The 24683-nt window shown below is 41.5% G+C and overlaps 1 protein-coding gene across 7 annotated transcripts in view; it reads left to right on the top strand.

The window, feature by feature from the left end:
• Dgki (diacylglycerol kinase, iota) overlaps positions 1–24683 on the top strand; it is a 452769-nt gene that overhangs the window by 405763 nt on the left and 22323 nt on the right. For all 7 annotated transcript variants that reach the window (XM_087659331.1, NM_198782.2, XM_087659334.1 and 4 more), the window contains 1 exon segment: positions 21929–21966. In XM_087659331.1, coding sequence (XP_087515457.1) covers positions 21929–21966 — 38 coding nt within the window.

Below are 24683 nucleotides of genomic sequence, written 5' to 3'. Positions count from 1 at the left end.
ACCTTTGCTCCGCGACTGTGTTACCAGCTTCCACCCAAGACCCTTGAATCCATCGATGAAACACACACACACACACACACACACACACACACACACACACACACACACACAGAGTTTGTTAGTTTACAACTTGCCTTCTTGGCATAGTTGCTGGGTGCAGATATCTCGCGCCTGAAAAAGCGTGTCCTTACCAATTTATTATCGCCGTCTCTCCACCTGCCCTAAACTTCAGTGGCGAGTCCCACCTAGCCCCTGCCAAATATCCTGGGCCACCCACCTGTATCAGAGGCCACAGGTCCCAGCTCCTCCCCAACCCTCATACGGTTGCTGTGTTCTTCTTTCTCCAAAGCATGGCAGAAAACCCTCTCTCATTCTCTGCATCTGCCTTTTCCTGCTAGATCTCAGAAGTAACTGCCTGTACTTGGCCCTCAGCCTTCTTTACTGACAAATCATGAAGTAATTGGGGGAGGGAGTGGATCACATATTATAACATCTGTTTTACTTATGATCCATTTTCTTTGCTGCTTTGTAAAGTTCTATCCTTTCTTTATTGTCCTTTTAAAATTTTATTAAGATTTTTATCTGAATTTAGAAAATAGAATAATTTTTATTAGATACAAATTTTCTAATTAAGTAGCAACATTATGAATGTTTATGCATACTTTAAATATATGTGTAAAATAAAAACTGTGAAAAACTCAAAGAGAAAATTTATAAGCCAACTCACGTAAACACGAGGTTGATGAAATGACATAAAATTACATAAAGGAGCCCGAGGGGTCAAGGACACCAGGAGAACCTGACCCACATAAACAGCTAAGTAGAGCTCCTAGGGGCTCACAGAGACTGAAGCAGCAATCAGAGTCTGCATTGGTCTACACAAAGTCCTCTCTCTGTATGTTGTGGTTGGTTATCTTGCAGTTTTGTGGGACTCTGAACAGTTGGAGTTGGGGTATCTCTAACTCTTTTACTCGCTCTTGTGACCCGATTCCTTCTACTAGGTCCCCTCACTCAGCCTTAACATGAGAGTTTGTGCCTAGTCTTATTGTAACTTCTTACACTATATTTGGTTGGTATCCCTGGGAGGACTGCACTTTTCAGAAGGAAAGTGAAGGAGCAGTGGATCCAGAGAAAAGGGGAGTTGGGGGCTAACTGGGAGACCTAGAGGGAGCAGAGTCAATGGTCAGGATGCATTATATGAAAGAAAAATAAAAACATTACATGAACCAAAAGGTATTTACATCATAATAATCAAAGGGCATGGTTATCATGGAATACTTTTTACTGATCACTAATTATTGGTACCATAAATTCTATTGGGTATTTCATACATGTCTATATATATATCATTTTCATACCTTCCTCCACCCATACAACTTCTCCTGTATCCTCTTCTACTCTCTCTGAAATTCATAACCTTTTCTTTCTTTGTTTTATATATATGTGTGTGTGTGTTGTTATATATATTCTTGTATTTACACATTAACATACATGTATATATAGATAAATATATGTATACACATGTGTATACATGTGTATAGCATATGCATACATATGCATATATGTGTGTGCATGTATACATATGTACACACACATATATATAATGAATAAAACCTGATGAGTCGGTTTACTTGTATGTGTTTAGAAATGACCACGTAGAGTGCCATAACCTATCGAAAGACTCATGCTTGAAGAAGACTGAAGCTCTTTCCCCGCATCTACTAATTGCCTATAGATCTCCATTTAGGAGTTTGGCCTTGTAAGAGCTCACCCATCGATGCTGGCCTGTCAGCGCTGTCTTGTATGTGTCTTGTTTAGGTGAATATATGATTGAGATTGTGTGGGAGCGGAAGACATTACATCTCACAACACAGGACACAGGGCCTGGTCCTCTGACTCTTACAATCCTTCTGTCCCTTCTGTGATCTTCCTTTAGTCTCAGGGCTGTGTCGTAGAAATATCAATTGGGGTTGAGCATTCCATGATCAGTTTTCATCTCCAGGTTGAACAGTTGTGGGCTTTCTGTAATGGTCTCCATCTGTTGCCAAGAGACATGTTTTTGATGAGGAGTAAAGGCTAAACTCAACTGTGGGTATAAGGATGAATATTTAGAATGCATTTAGAAATTGTCCTGGTTTGGGAACATTGCAGGAGCAGGTTTTTCTCTAGAGTTCACAATCTCTGTGGCCACAGGGAGTTGGCTGGGTTTTCAGTACCAGGCCTGACTTTCTTTCTGTTTAGTGGATTTGAAGTCTAATTGGATGGCTTTTGGTTAGTCACAAGAGAAAAATGCCAATATTGTAATAGATTTCTCATTTGTTTTATTGATCAATATGTCTGTTACTTTTTAAAAGATTTATTTATATTTTGTATGTAAGTATTTTGTCTTTATGTATTTATGCACACCACATGCAAGCCCCGTACTTGTCAGAGGTTAATAGAGAGCGTTTGATCCTGTGGAACTAGCCCTAAAGATGGTTGTGAGTTGCCACGTGAGTGCTGGGAGCTGAGCCTTCAGCTTCTACAAAAAACATCGACTCTTCACTCCTGAGCCATTCCTCCAACCCAGCATGACTGTTCTTACACCAAAATCACATTGTTTCTATTTGTTTTGACAATGGTCTAGGTCTTAATGTCTGATAGAGAATAAACTCATACATTTGTTCTTGCTCAGAGTGTCTTAGTCACCAGGGCTTTGTTTAAATAAAAATTAAAAGCAGTTTGCCATATTAAAATTAATGAATATTATTATCCAATAGTATTGAAATTTTATGAATAGTTTGGAGAGATGGTTTGGCTTGGTAGTTAAGACTGAAAACCTGAGATAGGATCCCAGAGCCCACATCATATGGATCACGCTGTATGCAGCTTCAGATTCAGATCATCTTTTGGTTTTCACAGTCACCTGAATAAAAGTCTCTTTCACACACACACACACACACACACACACACACACACACACACACACACACCTCTCTCTCTCACATACACACACACACACCTCTCTCTCTCACACACACACACACCTCTCTCTCACACACACACACACACACACACCTCTCTCTCTCTCTTTCACATACACACACACACACCTCTCTCTCTCTCACACACACACACACCTCTCTCTCTCTCACACACACACACACCTCTCTCTCTCACATACACACACACACCTCTCTCTCTCACACACACACACACCTCTCTCTCTTTCACATACACACACACACACCTCTCTCTCTCACATACACACACACACCTCTCTCTCTCACATACACACACACACCTCTCTCTCACACACACACACCTCTCTCTTTCTCTCTCTCTCACACACACACACTCACACATCTCTCTCTCACACACACACACACACCTCTCTCACACACACACACACCTCTCTCTCACATACACACACACACCTCTCTCTCACACACACACACACCTCTCTCTCTCTCTCTCTCTCTCTCTCTCTCTCTCTCTCACACACACTCACACATCTCTCTCTCTCACACACACACACACACACACACACACATACACACATCTCTCTCGCATACAAACAAGCCACACACACAAATGAAAAAAATCTTATGAGATTAGATTAAATTCCATGAGATTAGATATAAGTATGGACAAGATTAATGTCTTTAAGGGGAAAAAAGCCTTCAATTCTAGAGTTGTAGCTTTCTGCATCTAAATAGTAGTATTTTGTAGTTTCATCATCCTCTGTTCACTGTGTTCCTAGTGACTTTATATCATTAATGACACTTCATGTGTTGCAATTTTACGGTTATATCATCTAAGTGTTCTTTGCTGGCATAGGACAATACAGTTGGCTTTTAAAAGCTTGTCTCTGTATCAAGGTTCCTATTAACCTTTAACTGTGTAAACTATGCGAAGGGCCTTTCCGTGGGAGGAAATCCTGTAGCATCATTAACAAATACTGAAGATTTCACTCTGCTCATGTCTCTCATGCGTCACATGTACTTTTCTGTTCCTCTCCACACTGGTGCAGAACTGAAGAGATGTCTGTGTGGTCAGCACCACTGCTGATCTCCTCCTGATATCAAGGTGACTAAGGTGACTGTCATCTATAATGTTTATCAAGTCGACACTTTCATGCTCCATGACCTCAGTGTAGGGGCTGTCAGTTGTTTGCAGATATCTTAAGTCTATTTTCCATTTGTATTTTCAAATTTAACATAAAATAAATGTCGTATATTTTTATCTTGTTTTTTCATCCCTCACTTGTTAGCATAATCCATCTCATTAGCTGAGTTTTCTGGTAGAAACCACTATCATGCTTATGAGATGACTCGAGTTTTTTATTATATTAATCTCCTTTATATAGAGCTAGGTCTCATTTGCCAAGATTTTATTAAGATTTTGACACCTGTGTTCATGGATATGACTGGCCTTTTCATTTCCTTTCTATTTTTATTTATTAGCGAATATATGCTGATCGTTCCTCCATCGAATAAATGAAAAAAAAAATCATTCTCTTTTTCTAAGCTCTGAGATGCTTCACCCAAACCTCGAGCCATTTATTTCTGGAATACCTTACATGTCCTCCTATTTGTATCCTACAAAACTAAGACACAAACCTACTGGTTGCCTTGTCCAAGCCTGGAAGAATGGAAGGTGTTTTCCCCTTTACCATGGCTAGTAAAATTGGTGAGTTGAGACACAGATAGAACAACCTGCCCTCTTAAACCGACTGCTTGGGTTAGCTTCCAATATTAACTTCCACAGCATGCTACTTTGCAATGCTATGGGCAAGCTAATGCCACGTTGCTAGAGGATATTTTCCCCCATATCCAGTTTCTTACCCTTTAATCCCCCGTTGGTTTTTCTAATTAGAGTCAAACTTTTTAGAGCTTGTATTTAGGACTGATCCCAGTTCAGTTTCTGTTGCTTTCATGAGTAATTTCTATGCCTTTGCTTACAGACGCCCTCTGGATCCCAATCCCCTCGGGTTCATTCAGCTTCATAGCTCCTGTCACTTCCTGCCGTTCCCCCTGGCAGACCACCTTCTTTGTCTTTTATTCTACGCCTTCATCTGTACTTATTAATTCCTGTGTGCTGGAGCCACTTCCAGGAGCCTAAGGACAAACAATGATGAATTTATCTGACAGCCTAAATGCTTGGACTTTCTCCTTCCTTAATCTTTTATTGATATTTTAAAAAGATGTATTCCTTTAAAAAATATTTCCTCTTGAGTGGTGTGGCTCTTATTTGACTCTAAACTCAATGAATAGAGACATTGCCCTGTTCTCTGCAAAGCCCTGGCACAGAACTGAATTCCTCTACTCAAGCTTTCCTCTTAAGTTTGCTGCACTCCATGGTGTTGGCAAACAGAAACTTCCAGGGCACATCTTTGAATCCCACTGCAGCCTCATTAATGCTGTTCCCTATGGTAGTAGATAGATCAGCCCTGGTCCTTTTCCAAAGAGGTTCAGTTACTAATGCACTGAGAAGATGGCCTTTTGCAGTAGTTTCAATGGGCCCTCCGCAAAGACTGTGAAAAGGAAGAAATAGAAATGACAGCACACCCACCCGGATTGGTCTTCTTTCCCAAATCCCTGGAAAATAGATTATCTTTTGCTGCTTGAAAATAAAGCCAGGGAATGAAACAGCTCCCCACCCCCTGGGGTTCCCAAAATCTGGTTTATGTTATTTTGTATGCATTCTGACCCTACTGTGCTCTCCCTGACCCCTTGATTGTAAGCATATGATCCTTTTGATCCTTTTGGTTTCTTTGGAGTGCTTTGTTGGTGATAATTATCTAACTCTCTGTGAAGGCGGGATTGTTGAGTATGCTGTGGGAAGGGAGCTCTCTTTCCTAGGGCTGACTCACAACAGTGCTGTAGATTGCTGTCTGCCTCAGAGAAGAGTTAGATGAGTGATTTAAAAATACTAAAAAATAACCCAGTGGTAGGCAAATGGAGAGTTTGGAAGGGCAAAGTTAACCTCCCGGATTGTGTTTTAATGGGAGGACAGGATCAAGGACCATCACACGCAGTGAACTGTCTGGTGACAAATAGTTAATATAGAATGTATTCCCACAGAAAAGTGAATCTGGCTTTTCAAAAGGAAATATGGGTGCTCTGAGCCTTAGACTCTAGCTACTCATTCTTGAGAACAGAAGTGGAAAGTTAAGGTACGTTTTGTTTTTATTGATGCTAGCTGTATTTATTTACGTTTTTATTGTATGAAATCAGGTGATCTGACATATTAATACCCAGTATAGGCATGGTGCTAGGTTGACACAATGGCAGTGGTTGTCACATGATCCTCACATGAAGGTCATGGTCATTGCATTACTGTTCTTCATTGTAATTTGAATCCTAATACCCCATGAAAACTCCAGTATGCTCCACCTAAAGTCGATCTACTGATTCCTCATGCCAGGGCTAGGTTCCAAGATTCATTATGACAATCAGTTGCAGCAGATTAGAATGGATAACACTTTTCCAATCAGTTCCCGATAGGCCACTCTTAGATGTGTCACTTTAACCAGTCTGCTCTACCATTTCGAAAGCCTTTGTTTTGTTTTGATACAGGGTTTCATGTGACCCAGGCTACCATTGACTTGCTTTATAGCTAAGGAGGACCTTGTACTTCTGAGCCTCCTGTTCCTCCCTCTAAAGTGCTGGGATTGTATGCGTGGACCACCCCCAGCCTTAAAAGCACTGTGGATGTTTGTTTGTTTGTTTGTTTAATCAGTCTGTGTTTTTGCTTGTCTATGCGACCTGTTGTAACTATTTCGGCTTGAACTGTTTTGCTTAGAGATAGATTCATCTGTTGACGCCTGACACAAATCCTAATGCCAACTAAATGTCTCTTGTGTGGTTTTTCATGTAAGTCTTCTGGATAGGTTTGGGTGCTGTGTATTTTAGGATATTCTTTTCTTATCATCCCGAAGCACCCCTTGGCCAGCCAATAACACTGAATGTATTACTTGTATGAAGTACCAGCAGTTCATCATTACATTTCTTCTTTACCTCAACAGGCAATTTGATTCTCTAGATTTCATCATAAAAGAACCAGGAAACTGTGGTTTATGGAAACTGTCAAACGAACCAGTCATGAAAATGTCTGTTTAGGAAGACCTAATGGTATTATGGTGGTATTTCACAGTTTCTACAACCAGACAAAGGAGGGTAGAATATTAACTTGTTAGAGAGACAGATTTTCTAATAAACCTCTCCAATCCTGGATGTACACCCTGGGTTTATTCCAAATTAGCCACCCAACCTTGAACATGTTGCTGAATGTCATGGTGCCATCTTGGAAACTGGGAAGATAATAACCTGATAAGCTTAGTGAGACTTCTAAATCTGTACCTAACAAATAAAGCGCTTGCACATATCAGAAGAAAGAAATGGAAAAGTTCAAGAGGGAGCATTAATGTTCAATAGCCAGTACACTTCTGTAAGTATAGCTCCTATGGCCTATTCACGTAGACGTCCAACATTAATTAGTAAAGCCTGTTATTTTACAGATTTCCCAGGACTAGAGATCTTACATGGGGCGACAGCCCAATAGGCAGAGGATTACTTCTGTCTTTGTAAATTAGGCCCTTGAGCTTTGGTGACAAGGCTGACCAGGATAAGTAGCATGGTCTGGAGAGAGAAGAGCCCTCCACAGACTTAGCAAATCATTCATCTCGTTCTTGGTTCTCCCATGGATCAGGCTGTGTTGGCTGCCTTAAAAGTCCTCTTTGGCTCTGTGTATCTGTTTGTGTCTAAGGATATCAGGGATGTAACATGTGAGGGAAAAGCAAACAGGGTGCCTACACTTTTGAGGAAGTGTTGTGCAAACACCTGTGTGGAGACCTCTGAGCCATGCCTGTGGATTTCTGCGTACGAATGCCAGGCTGATGCCCGTTCTGATGATGGCAAGGCGTGTTGCCAAGCAACACTTCACCATGGAGAACCAAACCAGCTTTGCCAGTGTGCCAGCTCTAGGGAGCTTCCATACTGGCTACTTCCTCCTGCACCTGGACAATACCCAGTGCTTCTCTTGACAAAGCAACGCCTGTTCGTTTTTACACTTGATCTTAGCCAAAAGGCCGAGAAGCGATACGCCTGTTCGTTTTTAAGAGGAGAGTCCATGATCAAATAGAGTCTGCTCACTTCTCACCAGGTGACGGGCATCTCTGCTACTTCTCACTCTAGCACGTGAAGGCCTGTTTTGGCCATTGTTGTATCAGAGAGCACAAAGGATCTTAAACCATTCCTGCGTCTCTCCAGTCACCAGAACTTCCTTGATTCACACCTCCTATAATGCTGCTCTTCCTCAACATTCTGGTTAACTAGGCGCCTCCCATAATGCTACTCTTCCTCAACATTCTGGTTAACTAGGCGCCTCCCATAATGCTACTCTTCCTCAACATTCTGGCTAACTAGGCGTCTCTCAAACACATATTTTTAAATTTATGTTTTATTTCTTTTTTAACTTTCAGGAAGAAAGTGGTAGTCTTGGCCAAGGCTATATTATGTAAAGGAAGGTCCTGGGAGCTGATAGATTAAATGTTCTGTCTGTGTCCCTTGGACGCTGTCTTCCTAGTTCAATTTCTTCCCTACTCCCAGCCCTGTTCCGAGCACCCCGTTTTATCAGGTGGTTTTATATATCACCCTTTCCTCCGAGCTTCTTGGCGAGTTGCTCTTCTCCCATCTTTTCTGTTAGAGAACACTTTTCCCTTCTGAACAACTTCTTTGCTGCCCATGTGACTCCATTCTACATGGCTGTCCCTTTAATGGTCTCTGGACACACTTGGGTGTGTGAGAATCCAGGTGTTAACTTTTCTTTTCTTTCTGAAGAGTGTTTGAACTCCTGTGAAGAGTTAAGGTATGGTCTTTATTTCACCTAATGACAACTAGGCCATAAAACCCAGCCCTTCATGAGTGTCACTGATGATTTCCTGCCTGCTCTCAAATCTAGCTGATGTATGTCTGCTGAGCATGCTCAGAACTCGCCACTCGTCCCACTGCTCTCCCTTCTTAGGCATATCGTTGCTTAGTCCTCTCCGTAGGAGGTAACGAGACTTAACAGTTACTTTTTGCCTTTTCAAATTAGGTATTCTAAACCTTTTTATTCTATATCTGATAACTATGTGTCATGTGCTTATGTGGAGAAAGCTAAAAAATATTTTATATCCATTGCAAGCACAAATAACCTCCTTCGTCATCACACTGCTGTTTTTTAAAATTTGCGCAATTTTGTCCTATACATTTAGCTAACGTCTGTTTCTGAAAGTGACTTTTGCCACATTCACTCCTCTTGGTTTCACCTCTGTTCCTGTAAGGGAGGTTTTAGATAATACCATTTTTTTTAAAAGCCTCATTTTAGACAGAGTGTCCAGTTGTGTTAGGAACTGATAAGGTGCTTAGTGTACCAGCCTGATAGCCATTTGACCCATAAACCTATAATCTTCCAGAACTCTAGAACACACTCTTACTTGAATCCTGGCCTTAAACCGCATTTCCCCTGCAGTGTTGATGTATGGCCAAAGCCAATAACAGTCTCTCCTGTCAGGCTCTCTCAGCAGTTAGTTCTGAATACACCGCGTGTATACTTCTCTCAACTTGAATTCCGTTTAGAGGTCCTGAGGGGCACTGTTAAAATAGATCATATAAACTCAAGGAGGCCAGTCACAGAAGAAATGCCAGGCTGAGTGAGAGAAGGGAGGAAGCCGAAGTCCCAGTTCTACTTATAGACTCTGTAAACACCGAGAGGAGCAATGGGTCAGCACAGCCTCCCTGGCTCTGGACCATGCTCCTCTCATTGGTGAGGCCAAGCAGGGCTTTAGTTTAATACTCCCTCACTCTGTCAGGATTATAGCGTTCTCATCCTAATGACTCAGGATAGAAAATAAACAAAGTCAGTTTCAATTAAATTCCTTCAGCATTATGGGAGGATATGGGAACCTCAGAGAATACCGACATGCCTCTTCCATATCTTATTCAAATCAGTTTGCAGTATGCTAAGAATCTTAATTTGCATTACTTTATTCAAATGTTAAGAAAGAAAAAAAGAGTGTTATTGTCTACTGTAATGTCTTGGGGTTCATGAGTTTAGTGAGGTATTATAATCAGATTAAGCCCTTTACAAATACAAAAAAAAACCACTTCTTTGTCTGTTCATGCTTAATATTTACTGAGAAGAATAGTTAAGGGGACTCTGGGATATCAATGCCATGGGTGAGTGTTCTCTTCTAGTCGAGGAAATGTTGGGCATTACATCAGATGCTGGTACAGCACAAAAGAAGGTAGTGACCAATATACTCAAGCATGATGCCTTCAATTTAGCACTAGAGAAAGCATTCAATGCTCATGCTACTTGAGATGTACAGGGTGAACGGAGGGTATTTTCAAGAGCCCTGCTGATCTCCTTGTGATTACTGTGACAGATTTTACACGACTGACTGAAGTCAGCACACTCTGAGTGATGAAGGCTTTGTGCTCCCTTAACCTACGGCTATTTTTCTAAATTCAGTGCTCAAAGCAAATTATTTAACGTATGACTTTGGAGTTAATCCAGATTCTTACTACCTGTGCTCTAACAGAGTAACATGCATCGTGACTGTATGGCATCTGGTTTAATCCTAATATAGATTTTTTCAGGACTTGAAATCTTTGGATGCACTGTACAAGCACAATTATATTTCCAAGGGATGTGAAACATCTCTGTGACTCAGAAATTGCTTTGCAGGTAAAACAGATGCTAGTGGAGGAGGCTCTCTCCCTCCCTCCTCCCTTCCCTCCTTCCCTCTATCCCTCCTTTCCTCTATCTTTTCCTTCCTCCCTCCTTTTGTTCCTTTGTGCTACTAGGGATCAAACCCAGGTCCTTGACCATGTTAAGCATTCACACTAACACTGAATTAAACCAACAGTCCTGGCGGCCTTCTTTTCCTCCCTACAACATCTGCCAGAGTCCCTAGTTAATAACCAAGAGAAGAGTTAATCAGGTGGACCTCTGGCTATAGGGTCAATCACATATACAGTCAGTATTTCACTAATTTCTCAAACCATGGGGTTTTCAGAGAAAGGGAGATCATCTAACTAAGGGGCTATAAAAGTACGCTCTGCCTTCCTTCAGCTTAACTGCAGGGCTGGAATTCAAGCACACAAAACAACACTTTCCAAACAGCAACAAAAAAACCAAATGAGATGCTTCTGGGGAACATCTGGTTACTGCACTGTTTGCAGCCAATGCTAGTGGTGAATAAAAGGAGTGAATGGACTTCTGCATAAGGCTCATTCTGGTCCCCTGGCAGTAAGGTGGGGGTGTTTTCTGCTGGAGGGAACATGAGATGGTTGCATCTCTATTTTTCTCCAAACAGAAAACTTCCTCCACGCTGCTAAGAGCTTCGGAAGGATTCTTAAAGCAGATGGAAAGAACCCATATACATCCGAGCATGCAGTTATCAGAAGCTAATTGAATTTGGGGGCTGGCTCCATCATTAGAGGGAAATGAAGCCTATCTATGTCTCCCATATATGGCTATACACTGTGCAGTGGATATGGCACATGTTTGGATATTAGATCCCTTATTAGATGCTGCTACTGTAGGTCCATGTAGTGATGGTGACGATGAGTGACACAAAGTATGTGCTGTACATCTTCCAGACAGTAAGACACACTGGCACAAGGATCAAACCATTGGTTCTCAACCTGTGGGTCAGGACCCCTTGGGGTTGAACAGCTCTTTCGTAGGAGTCACCTAAGCCCATTGGAAAACACAGATATTTGCATTATGATTCATAACAGTAGCAAATTACAGTTATTAAGTAGCAACAAGAATAACTTTATGGTTAGGGAATGCCAAAACTGTATTAAAAGGTCACAGCATTAGGAAGTTTGGGAACCACTGAACTATACTATAATGGATGTAAATTTTGCTGGAGGAAAAAGGAAGAAAATCTGAGAAATCCTGCCTCACATCTGGGGATTAAGAAGACACTAGGGGGGCAGAACATATATTGAACTGGATTTTTTGTTCAACCAACAAGAACAAGAATAAGTTATTTTGTCTTGAAGTTGCAAAACAAAATTAAGAAAAGTCAATGTGTAGATTAGGGGCTCAACTCCTTTTGTGTCAATGAAAACATTGAATGATTGATGACAAATTCAAGACAAATGCTGTGCTCACATTTGACCCAATATGATCACAAGTACATTTCACACTGTCCCATTAATTAGTAAGTATGATATCTTGCTTACCCAATAGGAAGTTTGTACTGGCCTTTTCCCCAAAGTCCACGTCTCTAGAGAGATTTTTTTCCACATAGGTTTCCCTATATTTACTTGATCACAAACACTCTGTCCAATTTTTCTGTTTGCGAGCAGCCAGCCATAATACATGAGCCACAAATTGTGAAAGCTTAGCTTGCAGAGATGGGATTTAGTATCCTCATCAAACACGGCAAAGGTAATATAACACATGGACAGCCAGTGTGAATTATGCTAATAAGGCATAAATGGGAAGCAGCTCGGGAAATTGATTGCAATTAATATTATTTTACACAGTCAGAATGAACAAGTCCAAGATGGGGTGAGGAAAAGGAGAAATCAGATATTTCTAAAAACCTCTGCATTTAACCTGGTCCTAAGGGAATGCCTGTCAATCAGACCAGGATATGAGAAAGTCATTTTTATAATAAAAACTAAACTACAGAAGTTGCGTTGAAAAAAAAGCTGATCTTTTAAAGCAGATTCATGGTGTGTGTGTGTGTGTGTGTGTGTGTGTGTGTGTGTGTGTGTGTGTGTGTTCTATAATAACACACAGACCTCTATCAGCTACCGTTGCTCAGCAAGGTGAACTCATGTCATCATGACTGAATTGTTCATTTGGCCAAAAAATATGTGCTTTGGACAGAGCGGTTTCTCAAAGCAAGTTTGTCTCCACTCCATTGGAGGCTGAGCTGTCCACAATCAGCGTGACAACACACATGGCTGTGACTTGGGGCTGGCTTTATTGGAACCCAGGGTTGCTCTCACTTGCCTTCCCATGGACCATTCCAGCTTTCTCAGGAAATGGTGGCTGGTTCTAAAAGCCAACATGGCTGGGAGCCCAGGCAAAGACAATCATCTTCGTGTGGGAGTCATGAACCATTCCTGTAACTGAAGTCCTGGTTGGCCCATGTTCAGGGAGGGAAGACACAAGTTCACTGGACTTAGTCACATGCTTAGTCACTAGAGAGGTGATGCCACGACTGTTTGGCCAACCCAAGCTTTACCTCACAGACTGGAATCGTGATGTGCTTTCAGTTGAGTGCTGATTTCGACTTTTAGTTAGTATCGAGAAATGACTCTGACCAACAGCTTTTATTGCCCATGTCACTTGTGGGAACATATTACACATCTTATGTCAAATGCTTTATCGTGTATGTCTCCACAGAAATAAAATTTAATAGACTGAGAAATGCATATTTGAAAGAGTGCCTTTTAGAAAGGCATTCAGAATCGACAGATTTACTTTTCAGAAATATTATTGCAATATCTCTCTTCCTATACGTCCTTTCGCACCCATCTTGCAGTGTGGTTTTGACTATTCCTGGTGAGATTTCACCCTTCTCTTGAATATGTGTAAACCAGAATACTTTTTTATATTGGATATTTTATATACATTCAAATGTTATCCTCTTTCCTGTGTTTCCCCTTTGGAAACTCCCTTTCCCATCCTGTCTTCCCCTGGTGTTCCTGCACCCACCCACCCACCCACCCACTCCTGCCTCCCCACCCTATCATTTCCCTACATTGGGGAATCGAGCCTTTCTGGGACCAAGGGCCTCTCCTCCCACTGATGCGCAACAAGGCCATTCTCTGCTACATATGCAGCTGGAGCCATGGGTCCCTCCATGTGTATTCTTTGGTTGGTGGTTTAGTCCCTAGGAGCTCTGGTATGGTCTGGTCAGTTTATATTGTTGTTCTTCCTATGGGGTTGCAAATCCCTTCAGCTCCTTCAGTCTTTTCTCTAACTCCTCCATCAGGGATGCAAGCATCCACCACTGTATTTGTCAGACTCTGGCAGAGCCTCTCAAGAGACAGCTGTATCAGGTTCCTGTCAGCAAGCACTTCTCTGCAATAGTGTCTGGGTTTGAAATCTGTATATGGGATGGATCCCCAGGTGGGGCAATCTCTGGACAGCCTTTCCTTCAGTTGTTGCTCCACTCTTTGTCTCTGTTTTTCCTCCTGTGAGTATTTTGTTCCCACTTCTAAGAAGGACTGAAGCATCCACACTTTGGTCATCCTTCTTCTTGAGCTTCATGTAGTCAGTGGATTGTATCTTGGGTAATTTGAGCTTTTGGGCTAATATCCACTTATCAGCGAAGGCATACCATGTGTGTTCTTTTGTGACTGGGTTACGTCACTCAGGATATTTTCTAGTACCGTCCATTTGCCTAAGAATTTCATGAAGTCATTGTTTTTGATAGCTGAGTAGTACTCCATTGTGTAGATGTACCTGATTTTCTGTATCCATTCTTCTGTTGAAGGGCATCTGGGTTCTTTCCAGCTTCTGGCTGTTAGAAAAAAAGGCTTCTATGAACATAGTGGAACATGTGTCCTTGTTGTATGTTGGAACATCTTTTGGGCATATACCAAGGAGTGGTATAGCTGGGACCTCAGGTAGTTCAATGTCCAATTTTCTGAGGAACCTCCAGACTGATTTCCACAGTGGTGATACTAGTCTGCAATCCCACCAACAATGGAGGAGTGTTCCTCTTTCTCCACATCCTCGCCAGCATCTGCTGTCACCTGAGTTTTTGATCTTAGCCATTCTAACTGGTGTGAGGTGGAATCTAGGGTTGTTTTGATTTGCGTTTCCCTGATGACTAAGGATGTTGAACATTTCTTTAGGTGCTTCTCAGCCATTCAATATTCGTCAGTTAAGAATCTTTGTTTAGCTTTGTACCCCATTTTTAATAGGGTTATTTGATTCTCTGGTGTCTAACTTCTAGGTATATATTGGATATTATTTCTCTATCAGTGGTAGGATTGGTAAGATCTTTTCCCAATCTGTTAGTTGCCATTTTGTCCTGTTGAAAGTGTTTTTTGCCTTACAAAAGCTTTGCAATTTTATGAGGTTCCATTTGTCGATTCTTGGTCTTAGATCATAAGCCGTTGGTGTTCTCTTCAGAGTATTTTCTCCTGTGCCCATGTGTTCAAGGCTCTTCCCCAGTTTCTCACTTACCTTCACTTACTTGTTTAGAGTCACCCCAAGAAATTTTATTTTGTGTAATGATTGTGAGCCACCATGTGGTTACTGGGAATTGAACTCAGGACCTCTGGAAGAGCAATCAGTGATCGTAACTGCTGGTCCATCTCTCCAGCACTTCAGATTTTCAATGAAAATGGTTCATGACTCGCTGTCTATGGAGAACACCCTTCCAAGGGCTGACAGCCATGCTGGCTTTTAGAATCAGCTACCATTTCCCTATGTGAAGCCGAGTAAGGTGGACCAAGGTTCCAATAAAGCCAGCTCCATGTCACAGCCATGTGTGCTGTCACAGCCGCGTGTGTTGTCACACTGATTGCGTGCAGCTCAGCAACCAGTGGGGCAGAGACAAACTTGTTCTGAAAACCTCTCCTCCCAGAGCATATGTTTTGAGCCAAACGAACAGTTGTGTTTTCAGCCATTTGGAGTTCACTTTGCTGTGAAACATTAACTGATACAGACCCGTGTGTTAGTGTAAGAGAAACAGGAATCTTTTTCAAAATATCAGCCTTTTTCAATGCAACCTCCGTACTTTAGTTTTCATTATAAGAATAACTTGTCTCATCGACAGGCATTCCCTTAGGACCAGGTTAAATGCAGAGGTTTTTAGAAATATCTGATCTCTCCTTTTCCTCACCCCATCTTGGACTTGCTCATTCCGTCTATGTAAAATAATATTAATTGCAATCACTTCCCTGAGCTGCTTCCCATTTATGCCTAATTAGCATAATTCACAGTGTCCGTCCATACCGTTAAGCGTGTGTTAGGTTACTTTTGCCGTGTTTGATGATGATACTAAATCCCATCTCTGCAGGCTAAGCTTTCACAATTTGTGGCTCATGTCTTATGGCTGGCTGCTCGCAAACAGAAAAATTGGACAAGAGTGTTTCTCAATACAGGAAAATTTCTATCGAGAAATCTCTCTAGAAATGTAGACTCCTGGTGCCAATTAAAAAACAGGTAAAGCCTGAAAAATCATACCACATTGGACTGAACAAACCCTAAGCCTAACCTTTACGATTGGTCTGTTCATCATTTAGCATTTGCATTTATAAAATTGGACATTGTGCTTAAAGCTGCATGTTATCTTTTCCATTTGATAGGTCTTTTGTTTTAATTTGGAGGCATCACGGTCTAAGTAGAACAAACCAACCTGATCATTATGGCGAAAAGCACTTGACCTTAGGAGAGAGAAAGGCAGAAAATAAGCAAAGCGAAACTCATCTGCACCTTCGGTCTTTTGCTCACAACTGTGAGACATGAGTGATTTCAGCTCTGGTCCTGAGCACTTTGGTTTACATCTGTGAAGAATTAGATTACAGACCAAGTCAGGCAGAGGATGTAGAAAGTCAGACTAGGAAGTTGGGATCCTTGCTCTAGACAGGAAAATGTTGGTTTAAAAAGAAAGTAGAACATTCCAAGTCCATGCTGATGACTCAGTCAATCAGCTAACGTGTCTTGAAATCTCTACACGTCATTCTTGTTCACACTTTTCCTTTCAATATTTTTCAACAACACTTTTTAGCCTTTCAGTGGTTATTACCCTGAGGAAATGGTAACGAGCCGGGTAACTGTGCGTGACTTTTAAAACTGAACGGTCAGGCATTACATATTAGTCTTTTTCAAAAAATCTTCGTGTGTGGAGGGGTTTGCTTTTGTTTCATGTATATTTTGTCTGATTTATTAAACAGACACTGTATCACGAGTGGAGAGATGGTCCAGAAGTTGAGAGCATTTGCTGCTCTTCCAAAAGTACCAGCTTTTGTTCCCAGCACCTATGCTGGATGGTTCATAGCCACTTGAGACTCCAGTTATGGGGGACCTCATGCTCTCCTTGTGGTCTCTGTTTGCACTGTGCTGGTGTGCATATATCAACACACATACATACATAAGTATAAGTAAAAGTTTGAAAGAATTACGAGGATATTATATATGTGCCTCTGACACATTGTTTATACTTTTTATTCCTATTCTTGTTGGCCATCAACTTAAACATTTCTTTCAAAAGTAACCATACACTGAATTATAACACTGGTTATAATTTTCCTTTAGCTAAAATGTCCAGGAAATAAGAATAAGCCACTATATTCTATGAGCTGGATTCTCTGATTTATTTCTGTTGTAGCTTCATTCGGTTGCTGTGGTTAAAAGACTTTGACCCAAAGAAGCAAAGGGGAGAATAAAGGGGTTTTCTTTGGTTTTAAATTCCACTGTTGTAGGACAGTCACACGTGTGAGGGCTTTAGACATCTGGGCTCACCACGTTCCCTCAATGTCAAGAGCAGCGAGGACCAAACTTACCCACACGGTTCGCTTGCTGCTTGCCTCCAGGTGCTCAGCTAGCTTTTCCAGCTTTTATATAATTTAGAGTTCTGCTCATGAAGGGTTGCCACCCTAGTAGGCGAGGTCAGTTAACAGTCAACCAGTACCTCACAGACCTACCCACAACAGTCAACCAGTACCTCACAGACCTACCCACACACCAAACTTGCCTAGATACTTCCTCTCCTGATCCCACACACCTCGTTCTAGTTAGTAGCAAGTTGAAGTTTGAATGCAGAGTATAGCAAGAAAAATAAGCCATTTCATATGGATTGATTCAACTTGTCACACAGAAAAAATGTTCTCCACTCTTTTGTGTCTTACTGTGTAAGTTTATACAATTTTTTTTCCAGGACATTTACTCATCTACTCAGCAACCTTTGTGATGTTTTAAAAAACTGAAGCCCCCCCTTTGCCTCTGAAAATTCGAAGCATTCATTTTATTTTGAAAGATCTATGTGAAGACCAAAAGGAAAACTGAGTTCAAGAAATAAAGAACAATGCTGTAATCATAGCAGCTCATTATTTTGTTTTTAAACTTGATCTTCCACAAGGTTATTACCTAGAGTTGAATATTAATGAACCCGGGCTGTCTTTATGCAGAAGAGATCTTAAACAATGGTGCTCATAAGGAAGGGCATTAATCAGGGGAGAGAAGGGAACCTTGCTCCTAATAATGTTTGCATAATGGCTACCCTTGGGTGTGTTGCTCGGCTTAAAAATAAATATCCACGCTTTCTGTGTCCCAACACAATGAGAATTATTTGCGGTTACAGTTCTGTTATATGATTTTCTATGTTTTTATGGGGATATCAAGCTGAGTAGCTGCTGGAAACTCGCAGAATCGAATAGCATTGCTCAGGAACAGTGTAGGGTAGAAGTGGAAGGAGCCTCTACTTGGAAGATTGGTGGCAAAGGACCTCATAGCAAATCAGAACTGATTTCAGAAGGGAAGAAGCAGGCTGGTCTGCGAAAGGACATTTAGATACCCCTCCGATCTGATTTTAACCCACCAGTTGCTCCTTACCCCTGTAAGAAATAATACAAGAATCTGATCTTGGCATATGGACACTTGCTTCAGTGGGCTGTGAAGCTATGGGACATGTGATGTTTGGCTGCCCTCCACACAAAACTCTGTGCAGCTTCCCTCAAGCACTATGTTTTCAAGTTCTATGCTCTCCTTCAGATTCTTCCCTCGTCTTGTAAGAACTTTCCAAACCTTCCTTGCCAGTTAATTCTGCTTATCAGGCACAGGTTGTTTTAAATGCAGCATCCCCCACAAAACCTCTGACTGCACGGCCAGCCATAGGTCTTTACATGGACTTTGCCCTGGGGACTTCTTCTGTTTTCCTTGATTTATTGTGTGCATGTGCCAAGTTTGATTTTTTTTCATAAATGTTTTAAGTAATGACCTCATCTCCTTGCAGCTTTCTCCCCATCCCCCCCCCCACTATTTTATGAGCACTTGCATTTGTTCCATACTGAACGAATTCCGTATGGTCTTGAAAACATAAGCTGTGCTGCTGTTTGATCTTCTGAGTGGGTTATACAAGACTCTGTATGAACAGTTCGTTCTTGCAGTTTCCTTTGCCTTATTTCTTGTACAATCCAGATGGTCTGCCGCGCCAAGGGAGCGTTCTATAGTATGACAATCCGAGCTGAAGTTGCTAATCGTTTTTCCCATCCCCACTTCTTTGTGATCTGTTGCACAGTTTCTGTTCTGAAGGAAAATATTTCCTCACGACTCCTTGCTCTGTCTTCCCATGTGACTATGTTGTTTTAGCAGAGTTCACAAGTTCAGCTTCCCTTGATAAGGGAAGGCCAAGATTACCCTTGACAGACATTGCCTTCTAAATGATAGTGTGTGTGTGTGTGTGTGTGTGTGTGTGTGCGTGCCTGTGTGTGTGTCTGTGTGTGTGTCTGTTTTGTATGTGTGTGTGTCTGTTTGTGTATGTGTGTGTCTGTGGTGTCTGTGTCTGTCTGTGTGTGTCTGTCTGTCTGTCTGTGTCTGTCTGTCTGTGTGTGTGTCTGTGTGTGTCTCTGTGTATGTGTGTGTCTGTGGTGTCTGTGTCTGTCTGTGTGTGTGTGTGTGTGTCTGTCTGTCTGTCTGTCTCTGTGTGTCTGTCTGTGTGTGTGTGTCTGTCTGTGTGTGTGTCTGTGTGGTGTCTGTGTGTGTGTCTGTCTGTGTATGTGTGTGTCTGTGTAGTGTCTGTGTGTGTGTCTGTGTATGTGTACATGTGTGTGTGTATTTGTGTGCATATTTGCAGTCTTAGAAGTACTAAAAACTATCCCTTCTATCTATTTATAAAGCCTTTTAAAAACTTTAACTCCGAGGTGAGCATTTTAGTTGTTAGCCTTCTTTGCCATGGAGCAAAATAAAACCGCTTAGAAAGTTCATGCCCAGCAAGTCACACAGAATATACCCCGATCCATTGCTCTATCCACAGCACTACAAACTTAGGCTGCACTATTTTCTGGTACCTCCTGTGGGTGTCATGGTGCCTGGTAGGGCTTTTCCCACATTGAAGTCAGTGCAGCAGTGATCAGAGCCCTAGACTTAGGTTTATGGTGCTGGAAGACCATGATGAGCCCTGGGCCCCAAGAGCCACTTCACTTCAAGTGTCAGAACACTTATTTATAAAACAGCAAGGGATGCTCAGGATTTTCACAGTTCTTTGGACATATTTATTCTTTTTCTATAGCTCCCTTATATATACACCTCTTGCTTTTTAAATTAGTGTTTAAGTTGATTTTATCCATGTTATGATGCATCCTGATTCCTGTTACCTCCATCTCTCTCATCTTCCCCCTTCCATGTCAGCAGCCCCCACATTCATTACTAATCCATTTCCATGGCCATGTCCTGGGTTTTGCCTTGCAGCCCACTGAGTTGTCCTTCTGCTTTTATCAGTAGGCTCCGTGAGCTGATGAGCCTCTGTGTTTCACAGAGGGAAACTGGGTTCATCACAATGCTTCAGAACCAAGGGCGCATGGCTTATAGCTTCTTATAGAAGGGAACATTTTTCTCTCCCTTTTCTGTTCTACACAAAAAATAGTTTCCCCTCTTTCTTCTTGCCTCCTCCTTCCTCCCATGTTGAAGCAGCTCCCTTCTCTGTAGGTATTCAAGGCTTCTGGCTAAGTGGACTCTGCTGGGGTCAATATCAGGACTCTCAGATGTACAGTAGGAAGCCTTGAGAGCCAAGATGTGCACTAGTTCTCTCTCTCTCTCTCTCTCTCTCTCTCTCTCTCTCTCTCTCTCTCTCTCTCTCTCGTCATGAATGATGGAGTCCAGAGGCCAAACTCAGAGTTGGTTCTTGCAGAACAACAAGATCCAGAAGTCTTTGTCTCCCCTCCCTTGCCCTGGAATCCCATGTTGCCATGTCTGACTTTTTTGTGGGTCTTGCTGATCAGAGTCAATTCCTGATGCTTGCACAGAAAGCACTTTAATGAGTGAACTATGGTTCCAGCCCTGTACTTCTTGTTGTTTTCATCTGTGCTCCTAGACTTTAATCGGAATTGAGACATTACTCAAGTAAGAACAAAATGGCTCTTTGCAAAATAAAACTGAAACATTTTTTTCTCTAAACCTTTGTCATTTGAAAGGCTAAGTCCACTGTTTGAATAGTTTCCTAATTGATACATCTCCTTTTCTAAAGTAATCACTTGGACATGCAGGTAGCTCCCGTTAGGAACCATGATTGCCTTTAGATTGTGTCCCTCTTTTAACATGATTTTCTTATTTATTTTCTATATATTACACACATAGGCCATTAGAAACTTTAATTTTCTCTAATAACCAACCTAAGTTACATACGACTCTTGGTCTTATTTCCATCATGGGCACCTATTAATTTAAGGCCAGGCAGTGATTATGCTCCGTGGAACACAAGTGAAACACCCATCTCCTCTTCTGTCTCTAACCCTCTTAATATGAGAGTTCCTCACTATAGTATTCACGACAGAAATGGCTGGAGATAGACTCAATGTCTAGAGAGCAGAGTACAAGGAAAGAAGGGAGGAACCACAGGGTTAACCCTCTCAGCTGGCCCACAGAGTCTAGACTTCCTCTTTCGCAGCTGTGGCAACTGAGACTCATGGAGTTAAATGGTTTCTCCAGTGTTTCACACCTCTTAAGGTCAGAGCTAAGATTTTAATCTAATGTGACTCCAAGTTTCACCTTTTCAGTACCAGGATGAGAGGTGGATCAAGAAAGTGTTAGAATCGTGTGTATGACTGGTGCTCAAAGGCTTGAAGAAGGGAATTTCATCTGTTTGATGACTCTGTTCCTTCCCCAGTATGGATTACTTCTGAAGATGGGACCATTCTTTGGGAACTCTTCAGTGATAGGGTCTTCTGTTAATGAGACGTCTCTCTTTTGTCGTTCACAGCAATTCTGCAGGCAGTCATAACTGGTGACCTTATGAAGGTAAGATACCCCGCTACCACCATGTTGGGGACTCTTTAAGAAGCTTAATTCAGGGTTGGGGATTTAGCTCAGCGGTAGAGCGCTTGCCTAGCGAGCGCAAGGCCCTGGGTTCGGTCCCCAGCTCCGAAAAAAAAGAAAAAAAAAAAAAGAAAGAAGCTTAATTCAACAGCACGCCTCATTGAATTTTCACGATCCAGTCTACAAACCACTGTGGGGTAGAAGGAGGAAGGAGGAAAGATTCGCTTTTGAGAAATGAGTAGAGAGAATGATCACTCACCACACTGCTTCTCCTAACAGCAAAGGAGTATGGTAGATTCCCTGGACTTGCCTTTGGTTAGTTTTTTTAAAAAAGGGACTGTATTTTCCCAGGATACAATGATCATAGTGCCTAGAATTCTGCTTCTGAAGACTCATATTTGAAGAATTTCAGGGTTTCTTCTTTAGATGTGTAAGGGGATGAATACATATATAAGAAACGCCTGGGTAACAGCAAGAAATGTATGTGCCATAGAACTTGTACCTGTTGATATAGTAGTCTGCTTCAGAAGTCATGGCTAACACAGAAAAGGCTAGTCCATTTTGGGCACTTCAACTTGTGCTTGTATTTTCTGGTGATTTAGTTCACAAGGAAAGCAGATGCCAATTCTGAAGCTAGACCGCCTGATTTCAGATTTTGCCTTTGTTTATGTGAATGTCTATACCATTAGCATACTTTCTTGGTGCCTTGATTTCTTTATCTGTGAAATGGGGTAACAGTATCATTTCTTTCTTGGTTTATCATAGGACTGAATGTAATCATATGATAAGACTGCCAATACTATTCATGTTGCATAGGAAAGTGCATAAATGTTAGCTGGTTTAGTCTTGCTATGTAGTACTAACCTATTTTCTTCTTCTAACAACACAATTATTAAAAATATTTGCCATAATGTAGTCTGTGAATATTCTAAAGTATTTACCTATTCCTCAGTTATTTGTGCTAGGGGTCATGACTGCCTACAACTCTCCATGTAACTAACTCCGACCGTGCAGTGGTGCTGGCTGCCTCCGAATGGGGGATATAACTTTGCCATCAGTCCATACAGTACAGTAGAGGCCAAGAAACCAAAGGCCATGAAAGGAAGCTGAGGATTCTTTTTCCTTTTCTCTTTTCTCCATATTATACTTTCCCCTTTCTTTTTTCTCCTCTTTCCCTCGCTCTTCCCTTCCCCTCCCCCTTCTCCTCCCTTCCCTTTCCACTTTAAAGCACATCTGTTGGATAAACCAAAGAAAGCCTGTTCTACACTTTCAGCACACTACTATCAAAAAGCAGAGGGAGGGAGGATCACTTCTATATTAGATCAATTGCAGCCTCAGTCATAGGATCTGACCATGCTGCCTGTATAGTTTTTCACTATATTATCCCAGGACATTGTTAGCCAAAAGAGAAGCCTCATCCGTAAACAGGATTCCTAGGAGATCACTCTCATTGGTCTTCAGTGGGCCAGCCAGTAGCAGTATACAACTCTGAAAGGATTTACCCTTGGAGTCTGTGGGAAGCAAGACCAACTCCTGCCCTTGAACAGTTCTAATTAGTTTGTAATCAGAATCTCTTCCCATATGCTTTTATTCTAAGCAAATCACTCCCCAGATCCTGGAGTGTATTGTTATTCATTTAAAAATATTTCACAGAGAACTGCTTAAAATACAAGACAGCACTATATCTAGTTGATTATCCTGGCACAATCTACATTATAATTATCCCCTAACTGTCTGAGGAGTGACTCAGTAATGCCTTGTATACTATGAGATGAGATGCAGACAGTGAGGAACTTATTTTTCAGTCCTATCTATCATCTACCTATCATCTTTCAACTATATATGATAGAGATCTATTTATCATATATAGATATATTTTATATCATTATAAAATATATTTCATATATTTTATCTTCTCAATTTTCTTTTATTTCCCTCGTGTGCAGAACGCACACTCTATATTTAATATTAAACAGGCTCTGTATGAGAAAGATAGAAAGGAGTTAGATGGGATAGGGAGGGAGGGAGGGGGATGACACAAGACGGTAGAACAGACTCCAGGAGTTCCCATATAATGAGGATACATAACATTTAAAGTACTGATGGGCTGACTTTTACTCACAGTGCACAGCCTTCCCAAAAGGAACACTCAGGACAGCTGATCCCTACTTGGTCTGCTGCATCCACGTTGTCATGCTCAGGAGATCTCCCCACAGAGCAACAGTATTTCTACAAGATGTTATAGCTGAGCATAGAAGGTTCTCCTTTGGATCTCTATGCTGTTCCTTCCTGTCTCTTTCCTCAGAGTTTGGGAATATAGATTCCCTTCGCTCCCATGCTTCCAGTTCCCCTGATCAGCCACTCTTCGTGGTTGAATTTCTAGCTACTTTTCCTTGGCTTGTTCCAAAACTCTGTTTCCTCCCCTGTTACCCTTCTGTTACTCTTATACTGTCTCTCTTTGCAGTCAACACTTTTGTTCTTCCTATAGAATTTGGAGACCGGTGGGCTGGTTACTGAATCATTTTATTGTTGCTTATGTGTTAGCTTTTCCTGAGACTGGCTCCGTTAGTAGATTTGTCTTCAAATAATCCATGAGGAAATTCACCAAGGCTCCTCTTATGCTGTTATTCCACAGTTTGGGGAATAGTGACACATTTGCATTTTATAATATTCGATATTTCACAAACTCAGTCTGTATC

Source organism: Rattus norvegicus, chromosome 4, assembly GCF_021556685.1.
Source record: "Rattus norvegicus strain SHRSP/BbbUtx chromosome 4, alternate assembly SHRSP_T2T, whole genome shotgun sequence".
Classification (NCBI taxonomy): Eukaryota; Metazoa; Chordata; class Mammalia; order Rodentia; family Muridae; genus Rattus; species Rattus norvegicus.
The sequence above is the reverse complement of the archived record's forward strand: the minus strand, read 5'-3'. Positions and strand labels throughout refer to the sequence as shown.